Source organism: Kogia breviceps, chromosome 3 (assembly GCF_026419965.1).
Source record: "Kogia breviceps isolate mKogBre1 chromosome 3, mKogBre1 haplotype 1, whole genome shotgun sequence".
NCBI lineage: Eukaryota > Metazoa > Chordata > Mammalia > Artiodactyla > Physeteridae > Kogia > Kogia breviceps.
Window position 1 is genome coordinate 110,574,212 of NC_081312.1, and position 13,703 is coordinate 110,587,914.

Sequence of the window (13,703 nt, forward strand, 5' to 3'; positions counted from 1 at the left end):
ACTTTAGAATTGAATCCATAGTTCTGGGACTAGTGGAGATGGGATTAGCTCTAACAGTATAATCAAAATCAGAAATGACCATATAGGAACCCTAAACCTGAAATGGGACCCATAACAGTGATTTCATAATCTAAATGATCTAGCACTAAGTTATGTCAAACATTTTTGCATGGACCTAGGATCTTGGCAGAACTGTAATATTAACTAAGTTTGCCCATTCTATGTACCTCTTACCCAAATCTCTTCATCCACCCACCCCACTAACCTAATATTCTCCAAGCTAGAGAAAAACTTTTGAAAACACATCTCCATTGAGATCATATACAGGAAGTTAATATAAGCCTCAGAGACAGAGTATTTTCACTTTAAGAATAGGCTGGAAAGATTATTTATGGTGGTGATGGTGGTGGTGGTGGTAAACTCCCACTGAAGTCAGTGTTCCCCAGAATCCCTTTAAGCTTCATTGCCAAAGTTAAGTCTCTGGGGGGTTGAAGGTGGAACTCTGGGAGTTTGTGTCTGTGAGGCTGCAGAATCCTAGATAAGTCACCTCCTCAATCGTGTTTTAACTTCCTGTCCTTAAATGGATATGAAAATGATATTACATACTAATTAAATGCAACATGCTTATTACAATGCTATTTAATATACATTAACAATACTTTTGTCTGTGGGCATTAGCAGAAGGATGGGAAAAAGTACTTAAACAGAAGTTGGTGATGGAATAGGGGAGTTGGTCTACCTCATGCATCACCTTGCCCAGAGGCACTCTTAGTTCAGGTAAAGTAAGGGAGCAATAAGCTGGAGAGGCCAACAGCAGATGAGCCCTCACTCCCTTTTGAAACTCAAAGGCAGGGAAGATTGGAAGGGAGGTTCCCAGTTATGGGAAGAGCCCTTCTATTTAACCCTCATGAGAGTTGGTATTATTTATTTCTCTTTTTTCTATTCATTTGTTGCTATGTAAATGTTTCTATCAGTATATTTAAACTTTTCATGAAAAAATAAAACTTTAAATGACCAGGGTGACTTTTAGGCATAAATATTATTTGAAAGAATAACAAATGCAAGATTTTGTCATTCTTTTCTGTGTCTAATTCTAGGGGCCTCAGAAGCCATAGCAAAAAAAATTAATGAGTACCTACTATTTACTTCACAACAGTCCAACTAATCCTTCTCAGCCCCCATCATGAATTAGGTTCTGTTATGAGCTCATCTTAGACATAGGGGGAGTAAGGCACAGAGATGTTAAGAAACTTTTCAATATTACAGAACTGGTGAGGACAGAGCCACTCTTTGCGGCCCAGTGGCCAGGCAATATGCTCCCTTGGCTGTTGCCCACGTAGCACATCTACTCAGCATTCTTTGGGGGTCTCCATTCCTCATCCCTACTGCTGCCAGTCTGGAGTAGCTTGTTAGGACTGCCTTCTGTGGACAACTACAGTCACTCCACTCCACAGTTCTGTCCCTGTCAACACTTACCAGCCCTATATTCCATTTATTCTAATCTGTGTGTCTTTCATTGTCTATTTCTTGCTTACTTATGAGTGAATAGAAATGGTTTCATTTGTTCTCCTAATGTCATCTTCAGTTTTTTCTTCTCTCAGGGAGTTAGTATAATTTCGGTTGTAACAGATGCCTATTTTCAGGAGTACCCTTGTCTTGGACAGTCTCTTATCTGTTCTTTGCCTATTTGACCACTTGAGTCAGCCTGTAGTCACCATCAGGTTCCAGGGAACCTTAAAAAATTATTCCTCCTGTTGCAGTATTTAATCTCATGTGAAAGTTTAACATGTAAAGTCCAAGTAACTATAATAACTCAAAACCATAATTTTCTACATATAGATTATATGATATAATATATAGAAAACCTTAAAGTCTCCACATAAAAACTACTAGAACTGGTAAGTGAATTCAGCAAGGTAGTAGGATACAAGATTAACATACAGGGCTTCCCTGGTGGCGCAGTGGTTGAGAGTCCGCCTGCCTATGCAGGGTACACGGGTTCGTGCCCCAGTCCGGGAGGATCCCACATGCCGCGGAGCGGCTGGGCCCGTGAGCCATGGCCGATGAGCCTGTGCATCCGGAGCCTGTGCTCCGCAACGGGAGAGGCCACAACAGTGAGAGGCCCGCATACTGAAAAAAAAAAAAAAAAAAAAGATTAACATACAGAAACCTGTTGCATTTCTTTTACAACAAAATATCAGAAAGAGAAAGTAAAAAAATAATTCTGTTTAAAATTGCATCAAAAATTATAAAATACCTAGAATAAACCTAACCAAGGAGGTGAAAGACCTATATGTTCTAAACTATGAAACATTAATAAAGGAAATCAAAGATGAATCAAGGAAATGGAAAGATATCCCATGCTCTTGGATTGGAAGAATTAATATTGTTAAAATGGCCATACTGCATAAAGCAATCTACAGATTTAGCGCAATCCTTATCAAATTATCTATGACATTTTTCACAGAACTAGAACAAATAAAATCCTAAAATTTATATGGAGCCATGAAAGACCCAGAATTGCCAAAGCAATTCTGAAGAGAAAGAATAATGCTGGCAGCATAACCCTCCCAGACTTCAGACTATACTACAAAGCTACAGTAATCAAAACAATGTGGTATTGTCACAAAAACTGACATATGGATAAATGGAATAGAACAGAGAGCTCAGAAATAAATCCACACACTTTGGTCAGTTAATCTTCGACAAAGGAGGCAAGAATATACAATGGGGAAAAAAGACAGTCTCTTCAGCAAGTGGTGTTGGGAAAGCTGGACAGCCACATGTAAATCAATGAAGTTAGAACACCCCCTCACACCATACACAAAAATAAACTCAAAATGGCGTGAAGACTTAAGTGTAAGACATGACACCACAAAACATTCTCTGACATGAATCGAACCAATGTTTTCTTTGGTCAGTCTCTCAAAGCAAAAGAAGTAAAAGCAAAAATAAACAAAGAGGACCTAATCAAACTTCTAAGACATGTTTTTAGTACCTGTTTTATTCAGGTTTGGCATTTTAGACATGTGCTAGGAAGTACCCCTTTGTGACACCCAAATGGGGCCCCTTACCAGGTAACTTGTTGGGCATTTTGTAAATAAAAATTGGGGTTTTTTTTCACAAGAGAGGCTGAAGTTTAAAAGGAATGTTGTACTATATTAAATGTGGTTTTGAATGTCTAGCCCCAAAGATATTGACATCAAGAATTTTTTCCATTAAAATATAATTTATTTACTTTTTACCATGATGAGGTTTCTATATATATTTAAATTTTTCTGTATATTATGATGTTTTGATATCTTAAAAACCCTTCCCAATTGGGCAGAAACTGCCTCTTCTAGAGTTAGCCAATTCTTAGAGATGGCAAGGGGCCCAGCCTGGAGCAGCCCTTTGAACATACAGACTATTCAATCCAGAGTCATACCTCCTCTATACAGCCCTTACACCCCAGCAGGCAATACTCTTCTGTTTTAATCATCCCAGGGCCTGGTACCAGGCCACTGGAGACCACCTGTATAGCTGAAAGCCCACAGGAATTATTCAAGCTAGCCAAACTAGCCAACCCTAGCTGTGTACCCTTCCCTGCTATGCCTTTCCTTCAGAGACCCCAATTCAGATCATGGCCTAAACACCCCCTCCCTTGCCCTGTCCTCTGCCTCTTGACCACCCTTATTATGTCTTTCCCATGTAGTCGGCAAAGCATGCCATACCTCCTGTCTTTAGGAACTGTGAGTAAATCAATTTTGTTTTCCTGAGCCTCTCCTCTTGTGGCTGCACCTGACTGACCATCACATAAACAAATACAAAAAGGCTGAGTAATATTCCATATGTATATACTATGTTTGGTTTACCCATTTATCCCTCCATGTGCACTTGGCTTGCTTCCTCCTTTTGGCTGTTGTAAATAATGCTGCTGTGAACATGTGTGTACAAATATATGTTTGAGTCCCTGATTTTAATTCTTTGGGGTATATAACCAGAAGTGGAATTGCTGGGTTATAGGGTAGTTCTGTGGAACTGCTGGGTTATAGGGTAGTTCTATTTTTTGTTTTTTTGAGGAACCACCATACTGTTTTCCATATTGCCTGCATTATTTTACATTCCCACCAGCAGTGTACAAGGTTTTCATTTTCTCCATGTCATTGCCAACACTTGTTTTTTTTTTCTGTTGTTTTTTTTTGATAGTAGTCATCATAATGGATGTGAAGTGGTTTTGATTTGCATTTCCCTAATGACTAATAATGTTAAATGTCATTTCATATGCTTATTAGTTATTTGTATGTCTCTTTAGAGAAATGTCTAAGTCCTTTACCCATTTTTAAGTCAGGTTGTTTTGCTTATCTGTTGTTGAGTTGTAGGGGTTCTTTTTATTTTTTGGATATTAACCACTTATCAGACATATGATTTACATGTTTTCTCCCATAATGTGGGTTGCCTTTCCACTGTGTTAATTGTGTCCTTTGATGCACAGAAGTTTTTAATTTTGATGTAGTCCAGTTTATTTATTTTTTTTCTTTTATTGCCTGTGCTTTTGGTGTCATATACAAGAAATCATTTCCAAATCCAGTGTCATGAAGCTTTTCTCCGATGTTTTCTTCTAAGAGTTTTATAGTTTCAAATCTTACCTCTGGGTTTCTGATCCATTTTGAGTTAATTTTTGCACATTGTGTAAGGGTTCAACTTCAGTTTTTTGCTTGTGGGTATCCAGTTTACATAACACCATTTGTTGAAAATACTTTTTCCCCATTGAATGGTCTTGGCATCCTTATTGAAAATCATTTGTTTGGGCTTAATCTGTAATCTGAACTGTAAACCTTGAGTCTCCTTGTGGCCAGTCTCTTTCCTGGGTACCACTGTCAGAGCCACTTTCCTAAAAGCTCCTTTTACTTTAGCATGACACTGCTTAAACGAGAATTTACTTAAAACAGTTTATTTCCCCCAAGTTGTGTGTGTGTGTATGTGTGTTTGTGTTTTCCAAACTCTTCTCTTAAAACCTTTATTATACTATTGCACTTAATACTCATTTGACACTTCCCACTTCAAGTTGTTAAGGCTTTACACCTGTAGGTCCTTTTTATTTAATGAGATTAAAAGCCCTGGAAGCCTAAAGTCTCATAAATACCATGAAACAACCAGAAAAATCTCTTGCAAAAAGTAGATCCTCAATTGATTGACTTAACACAGCCTTTGTATAACATTACCAAAGGTTATGCAGCACAGCATTTGGAGACAGAACACTTGCTGAACCCAATTAAGTTGAAGAAAGATGCTACTCACAGTTCAGAGTAGTTAGCAAAGCTCAGCCTAAAATGAAGAATAGTCCTTTTATGAAATTTAAGCACTAGATACATAGTACTTAGAATTGTATTGCAGTGTTTTCCAAAATGCCAAAAGCTCTTTGAAGTTAATGTGGCTTGGTTGCGCTGACAGATGTCAGAGTAGTTGGCTCCAGTTCATTGTCATTATTTTCATTTTCTTGGAGGTTCGGACAACATGGCTCAGGCTGCAGACTGCTGGTTACATAATTGAACAACAGACAACAGAACAACAGCTTCCAGGTGCCACTCATAGTTCCAAAAGTAGAGTGCAGAAGTCCATTTGTGAATGATTAGTTAGCAAAACTGGAGGAAGCTCAAAATAATTGCAGATGTGAACACCCTTGTTTCCATAGAAACACTCTGTGTTTATGTGCAAAGGTTCAGGAGTCTTGTTCATGTTCCTCTGGGGCAGAAATATTCTGAAATTGGTGTTCTTCTCCCCTTTATTAGTTGCTGAGTGCTGGGGAAAGAGAGACGCCTCCTTTTCACTGGCACGGACCCCTGACTCAGAGGTGGCTGTCTCAGGAATCTCATTACTGGTCTCCCAAGTTCCATTTCTGCCAAGGAAAGGGAAAATTATTTTCTTTAAGGTTAAATGAGCCAATTTTACCTCTGATGCACGATGTTAGATATTACAGTTTCAAGTTATATGAATTTTACTCCCTTATAGTTGGAACGGTAATTTCTTGACTTACTAAAGTGTTATTCTTTTTTGAGTTGTATGATTTGAAGTCTGTGATATGTGTGTGTGTGTTTCTGTAGGTAATAATGACACCAATAATCAGTATTTCTTAATCTCCTTTGGTGTATGTACTCTCCAGATCTTTGCTTTGAGTTGCAGCCAGGTAATGGATAAATAACTTGAATTGTCCCTGATATTACTCATTACTTGGGTTTGATTTCTTAGCATAACTTTAACATTAAATTTCTTATGCAGTGTCTTATATGTTATCATTTTATGTTTTCTCTGCCATATAATCAGCTAAACAAATGTTATAGAGTATCTTTATGGTCATCTACCACTGGCAACTTGCAGTGTATAAATATCCTGGTTTTTTTAGAATTTATTAAATATGAGTAAGAATCTTTAATCGTTTGAGAATTGTAACTATCTGGCAAGTCCCAAAGAAAAATACACCCCTTTCCCACATGCTGTTGAGCTGTTAGTGTGTGACTCAGAGGAAGTTGAGTAGCGCTTTCCTCCGTCTCTCTGGCACAGTGTATTAACACACATGTGTTTTCTCCACAGTAAAACCCACCGTAATTGATGTTGACATCTATGTTAACAGCATTGGTCCTGTGTCATCAATAAACATGGTAAGAAGCTATTTTCTTTTCTGATCTCACAGTCTTTGCATCAGTTCTTGCTTACATTCTCGTTGTGGATTTCTGCTCAAGATTTATCATGCAAGTTTAAACTCACAATTAACTTCTTAAATATGTAGTATTTATTGGAAGTTTAAACACTGAAAATGGTAAAACTCAAGGAGTAGAGATTGTGACTCCAGCAGTGAGATGTTGCTCTAATGATTAAAAAGTATGTCATCCCCATCTTGTCCACAAGTGTGTTTACTGTGTGTAGATTCCCAGATGATGTTATTTGCAGTTGCGCAGTCATTGGCTATGTCTGACCTCATTTATACTAGGGATGAATATAAATGACAGCTTTTTTACTTTAGTTCATTTTTTAAGATCCAAAAGACCTGCTTTTCAACATTTCTCAGGAAAGGATCTGAGATTACCTAGTTTATACTTCTGTCTCCCTGAGGGTAAATATCCTGCCTTTTTTTTAAACAAGGGAAAAAGTATGGGATCAAGTATATGTGTGATTTCTCCTAATAGAGGAAGGTATTTTCACAGACTTAAAAGCAAAGTGAGCTCCAGTAGTAACTATTTCTAATGTAGAAGAAGGCCTTCCCTGTACAAAGTGCTTAGCTCTTAGGAAGGTGCTGGTATGTTGGCATCCACCAGTGTCAGGGTCTTCTCACAGGCGCCTCAGGCCAGGATGGGCCTCCCTGAGCAGAATGTGGAGGATTCCAGGAGCAGGCACTTGCTTTGCGGGCCCAGTGATGCAGGAACCCCTAACGCTGGGGCCTTCTTTGTGCTTCCCTGTTGCACAACAGCTCCTGGATTTGGGGGATGCTTGAGGCTGAGGGGGGGTTTGCAAAATGCCAACTTAAGAAGCCTTCCCTTCATTGCAAAGTTCTGTGGATGGAAATAATCCTGCCAAAATTAATAGCAAAATCCTTTCTTTTCATTGCCAGATATTAAAAGTGTTCATCTTTTCATTGATGGTATAAAGGTTCCATGTGGGGCTAAAATTTATGGGTCACTCACTTTAAAAAAATCCCCTATGTCTGGAGATGGGCCACTAGCAAAGAGGTGAAGTGAATAAAAGAGAACTCATCCCACACAACCTATGGGCTGCAGAGTGTGAAATGTAGACCATGACTGTAATACTTCCTTTCCCTGATAAATAATTATTCAGTTGACCACACTGAGTAGTCATTTCTCAGTTTGTTTCTTATTTTGGAGTTTTATTTTCTTACAGTAGTTCCACCACACTTATTCAGACACTGATTTATGTCTAACACTAAAACAGAAGTGCCTCCATAGATACATAGTCACAAAATTGTTTTAGGAACAGTTGCTTGTATCTGCATATCTAGGGATTATCATGAACTCCTGTAACTTTGAGATCTCCTTTGTGCCCAGGATTAGGTTTTGCTGTTGGAATTGATAGACTTTTCTGCGTGAAAATCATAGGCTGCAGAGGAGGCTAAAAGTAAGTAACAGTCCCCACAAGGTGATAAGGACTCTGCTAATGGCTGGCACCCCCTCAGGAAAGCCCACTGCAGTTGGGATAGATTTCTCTGATAATGTCTTCTCAGTCTGGGATGAGGCTGATAGGCAGAGGTCTGCCAGGTGGGACAGGTAGGAAGGTCCCCAGTAAAAGACAGGACAGCAGGTATGTGACACGACTCGGGACTGAGTGACTGATGTGCTGTTTGAAGGCCACGTGGGGTGGGTGGGCAAGGCTGGGGGCACTGTGGACCTGCAGAGACTGAGGCTCTGAGGCCATGTGTGGTGAAGAGTCAGCTTCACCCTCAGGTCTGCCCCAGACAGACCCTGCTCTGGGGAGTGTGCAGACCCTTCCATCTGAGTATGTGCAGGTCTGACTTCACGAGAGATTAGTTCAAATCCAGATTCGTAAATAAACCATCATGGTGCCCAGAGAGCCAGAGCAAAGGTAGATTCATGTTCCCAGAGGAGGGAATGTGCAGCACTCCTGAGAGAGGTTTCAGGGGCCTCAGGGTGTCGGGGGCTTCCAAGTTGCTTTTTTTTTAATTTAAATTTTCTTTTTGTAAAAACATTTTTTTTAGGTTCACAGCAAAAGTCAGAGGAAGGTACAAAGATTCTTCATTATACTCCATGCCCCGACTCATGCATGACCTCCCCCACTATCAACACCGCCTCCAGTGGAGGACATTTGTTATAGTCAGTGAACCCATGTGGACATGTCATCGTCACCCAAAGTCCATAGTTTGCACTAGGATTCATTCTTGGTGTTGTACATCTATGGATTTGGACAAATATGTAACGACGTGTTTCAACCATTACAGAATCATACAGAGTAGTTCCACTGCCCTAAAAATTCTCTCTGTGTCTGCTTCCTGAAGGATGAGTAGTTCCAGCCTTTGTGTTCCTAGCACTTTGCTTGGAAGTCAGAATGATAAAGGGCTTCTTCTCCCATTTCTGAGTATATCACACATACCCACTATATCTATGAAACCAAATGACAGTTTCAAAAGAATTGTAAAGTACTCTAAAGTGGACCGCGTGAAAAAGATGAGCAATTCAAAAGTAGAGAACTGAGTGTTTAAGTGGGAATTGGGGATTGAGTCAGCAATAATAATAAAAGTATATGAGAGAGACTAAAACAATCAAATTAAAAAACATATTATGGGACTTCCCTGGTGGCGCAGTGGTTGAGAGTCCGCCTGCCGATGGAGGGGACACGGGTTCGTGCACCGGTCTGGAAGGATCCCACATGCCGCGGAGCGGCTGGTTCCGTGAGCCATGGCCGCTGAGGCCGCGCGTCTGGAGCCTGTGCGTCCGGAGCCTGTGCTCCGCAACGGGAGAGGCCACAACAGTGAGAGGCCCGCGTACCGCAAAAAATAAAAATAAATAAAAATAAAAATAAAATAAAATAAAAAACATATTATGGGAGAACGGCACAATTTAGAGATGTGTACAGGATTTAAGTATGTAAATTTTTATTGTGGTTTTGATGATAAGCTAAAGCCTAATAAAGTTATGGCTTTTCCCCCCTAAATATTCATTTAAAAATCAACAAAAGAGAAAACCACAATTTCCTCCTCCTCCTCTCCTCCCTCCCACTTTTCTGCTTCTTTTATTGAGATTTTTCATACTGAAGTTTCAGTTTCAGACATTCTCCCGGCAAAATAAAATGAAGTTGCATTTCGATCTCTTGTTTAACAGATTGATTTTCATTGTCTTGTCTCTCTTGGAGTTGTTTATGCTCTTTCTAGTTATAGAGGAGATTAGAAATGGTTCAGATGGGTTGAAGAGAATCGTTTTTTACAAAGCCTCCATCACATACTCTGTCTTTGTCATTATAATATATCTAAATGTGCACAGTTCCTCATGGAAATTACCCATCATTTGCTTCAGGCCTTGTATGAAAGCTGCATACAAGGGAGCTTGAGAGTTTATTTTTGAGAATATTCACTATAAGAAACCTTTTAGTAATGGAACAAAGAAAATTAATGCTTTGATACCTATTCTCTATCAGTCTGTCTCATTTGATCTTCATGAGATCATGGTAGAGAAGATACTGCCTTTCCCACTTATCTGTGAGGAGTGAGCTGGAGCTGATGGGGATGGAGACCCCAGAGCAGTGGTTCTGACTCTAGCCCACTGCGTTTCTGTGGTCATCAGGTACGCGCAGCAGCAGCACCTATAGAGCTATAGCTCTGACTTGGAACTTGACATGAAAAGGGCTCAAGGGTCAGTCTAATGCTAGGATCATTTTCCTTTTATAAAAAAAACCTAATAAACTTTTTTAGAGCAGTTTAAAAATTTTTCCCAGCTTTGTTGAGATACAGTTGGGATATAACATTATGTAAGTTTAAGGTGATTGGACATATATATCCCGTATACTGTGAAATGATTAAAACAATAGGGTTAGTTAACACTTTCATCACCCTACATAGTCCTTTTTTGTGTGGGTGTTGAGAGCTTTTAAGATCTCACTTAGCAACTATCAAGTATATAATACTGTATTGTTAACTATAGTCACCATGCTGTACATTATATCCCTGGAACTTATTTATCTTAATACTAGAAATTTGTACCCTTTGACTCACATTTACGCATAAGTACCCCTGCCCCCCCCCCGGAAACCACCAATCTACTCTGTTCCTGTGATTTCTGATATTTAAGATTCTACATGTAAGTAAGATTATACAGTATTTGTCTTACTCTTTCTGACTTATTTCATATAGCATAATTTTAAATTTACAGAAAAAGTAGAAATCACAGTTATCATATACCTCTAAACACACACACACACACACACACACACACACACACACACCACACACACTCTCTCTCTCTCTCTCTCTCTCTCTCTCTCTCTCTCTCTCCCCCCTCATATTATTAACATCTTGCATTAGTGTACATTCGTTATGAGTGATGAACGGATATTGACACATTATTATTAGCTAAAGTTTATAGTTTACATTAGGGTTTACTTTTGGTGTTGTACATTCTATGGGTTTTCACAAATAAATTATGACATGTATAATGTACTCGCCATTATTTTGTCATACAGAGTATTTTCACTGCCCTAAAAATCCTCTGTGCTTTACCTCTTCATCCCTACCCTCCAAGCCCTGGCAACCACTGATCTTTTCACTGTCTTCATAGTTTTGTCTTTTCTAGAAAGTCATATTTGGAATCCTCAGTATGTAGCCTTCTAAGACTGGCTTCTTTCCCTTTGTTTTTAAAGAACTGATATAAGTCATCTGAGGATATCTAAGACTTGCAGTGATTGAGTCAACAATGATGTGACTGTAACAGCTGGTTGTGACGGTGTGTAACCCAGAAATTAAGGGGGCAGCTCTGTAGATCATAGAGATGGGTTAAAAATCATTAGTATATTCTCCATTATATGATCCATAGCCAAAAATATAAAACTTGTAGTATGGCATGCAGCGAGGAGGGGCATGGGGGAACATGGGGGCCCGTGAAGCTTGCTGTGACATCTGTGAACCTCATCCCTGCTCCTCTCACTTTTGGCTGCAGTTTTGAGACATGAAGTCAACGACCATCTGGAATCACAGAAGGTCAGGAGGGAAGAAAGTAAATTCCATTCCAAGAAATCTATTACCACTGGAGGATGTCCATTGCTTTGTAAAACTTTTCTGAAGGCACCTCAGCTCAGGAAAGTCCAAAAGAAGTGAAGGCTGGAGCGCCACAGTACAACCCTTGTTTTGGTCTTCTTTGCATTTATGCTGCTTAAGATTCACCACAGTTTTTGCATCTACAGTTTGATATCCTTCATCAGTTTAGCAATAATATTGGCCATTATTTCTTTAAGTATTGCTCTGCACCATTCTCTTTTTTCACATCCTAGGACTCCAATCCTGTGAATGTTAAACACTTCTCCCAAGTCCCATTTGTCCCTTATGCTTGTGATTTTATTTACATCCCTTTGCTCTCCATGCTTCAATCAGTGGAAACCTTCCAATCTACTTTGTAGCATCCTAAGTTGCTGCTCATGTGTCTGTTATCTGTTAAAGCCATCTGATGAATTCTTTTTAAAAAAAAAAATTATTTATTTTTAAAATTATTTATTTATTTATTTGGCTGTGCTGGGTCTTAGTTGAGGCATGCAGGATCTTTTAAGTTGCAGCATATGGGATCTAGTTCCCTTACCAGGGATTGAACCCAGGCCCCCTGCATTGGGACTGCAGAGTCTTAGCCACTGGACCACCTGGGAAGTCCCAGCCATCTGCTGAATTCTTCATTTCAGTTACTGTAGTTTTCATTTCTACAATTTTAATTTGACAGTTTCTAATAGATGTAGTGCTCTAGTGAAATTCTCCATCTTGCAGTCTTCTTTTTGAACACATTAATCATTAATTTCTAGGCTGATAGCTGCAGTATGTGGCCATCTGTGGTATCATTTCTATTGTCTCCTTTGTTGCTTGGCCCCATGTTTTGGTCTACCTGGTAATTTTTTTTTTTTTTTTTTTTTTTTTTAGAACTATTTGGTCACATGGGTTATTTTTTTGGCTGCATCGGTTCTTAATTGCGGCATGCGAGATCTTCATTGAGGCATGTGGGATCTTTCGTTGTGGCATGTGGTCTCTTCATCGCGGTGTGCAGTCTTCTCTGTTGTTGTGGCATGCGAGTTTTCTCACTCTAGTTGTGGCACACAGGCTCCAGGGTGCGTGGGCTCTGTAGTTGTCTGCCTGGAAAATTTGATTATGTGCGAAAGTTGTAGAGACTTCACGCAATGTTCCCTCTCATGTCTGGAGGTCAGAGCTGGTGTATAGGCTGCTCTGCTGTCTTGCTGAGGCTCAGCTGGCCTCTGGTCCCCACTGCCCCAGTCTTGAGGATAGCTCTGCAGGAGTCCCACCTGAGGGCTTGAGATGCTTCCCAAGGCAACTCCAAAGTGGTCCAAAACTCTAATTTTTATATTTCGGACAGCATAAAATGGCTGAAAATTCTGCTCTTTTTAAGCCATTTCTATGACTGCTTTATCAACTCTTCCCTGTGCAGATTAGTCTGTAAACGTGCTGAGGGAAACACCGTGTGCTGTTTGGCTCATTTCCTTGTCATTCCGTCTCTCTAAAGCCTCACTCCTCCTGGTAGGGCTCCTTGGCTGCCCCAGACTCTGGTTATGCCTTGGCTCTGCCGGGTCCCACACTCCTAGCAACTACTCCCCACCAGCTCATACACATGGAGGCCAATAGGAGGTAAGTTCTGGGGAGAGAGGGCATGTGCGAAGTGCAGTCTATCTGCTGACTCTGTCTTCTTGGTGTTGGGCCTCTTAAATAAGTTTTAAAATGTGTATCTTGTCCAGGTTTTCTATTTGTTCTTAGTGAGAGTGTTGATCTAGGACAAGCTTTCCCATCATAGCCACACACCTTTGATTTAAAATTTTAAGTTTAGGTGGAATAAGTTTGATTTCTAATAGTTGGCAAGGAAATAATTTGGAGCCAAGAGTTAAGCCCTATGAAACTTTACTGTGCAATTTTCTTCTTGCTTCAGTAACCTTCCCAGATGTCTTCAGATTAGTGAGATGGGAGGGCTTTCTGAAGTCCATTCTGTCCAGGTTTTCATATAAAT

The 13,703-nt window shown here is 39.8% G+C and overlaps 1 protein-coding gene across 1 annotated transcript in view; it reads left to right on the plus strand.

Moving 5' to 3' along the window:
- Nucleotides 1-13,703, plus strand: part of GABRG3 (gamma-aminobutyric acid type A receptor subunit gamma3) — a 388,122-nt gene that overhangs the window by 56,339 nt on the left and 318,080 nt on the right. The window contains exon 3 of the mRNA XM_059056937.2: nucleotides 6,571-6,638. Coding sequence (XP_058912920.1) covers nucleotides 6,571-6,638 — 68 coding nt within the window. The remainder of the gene's footprint in view (nucleotides 1-6,570; nucleotides 6,639-13,703) is intronic.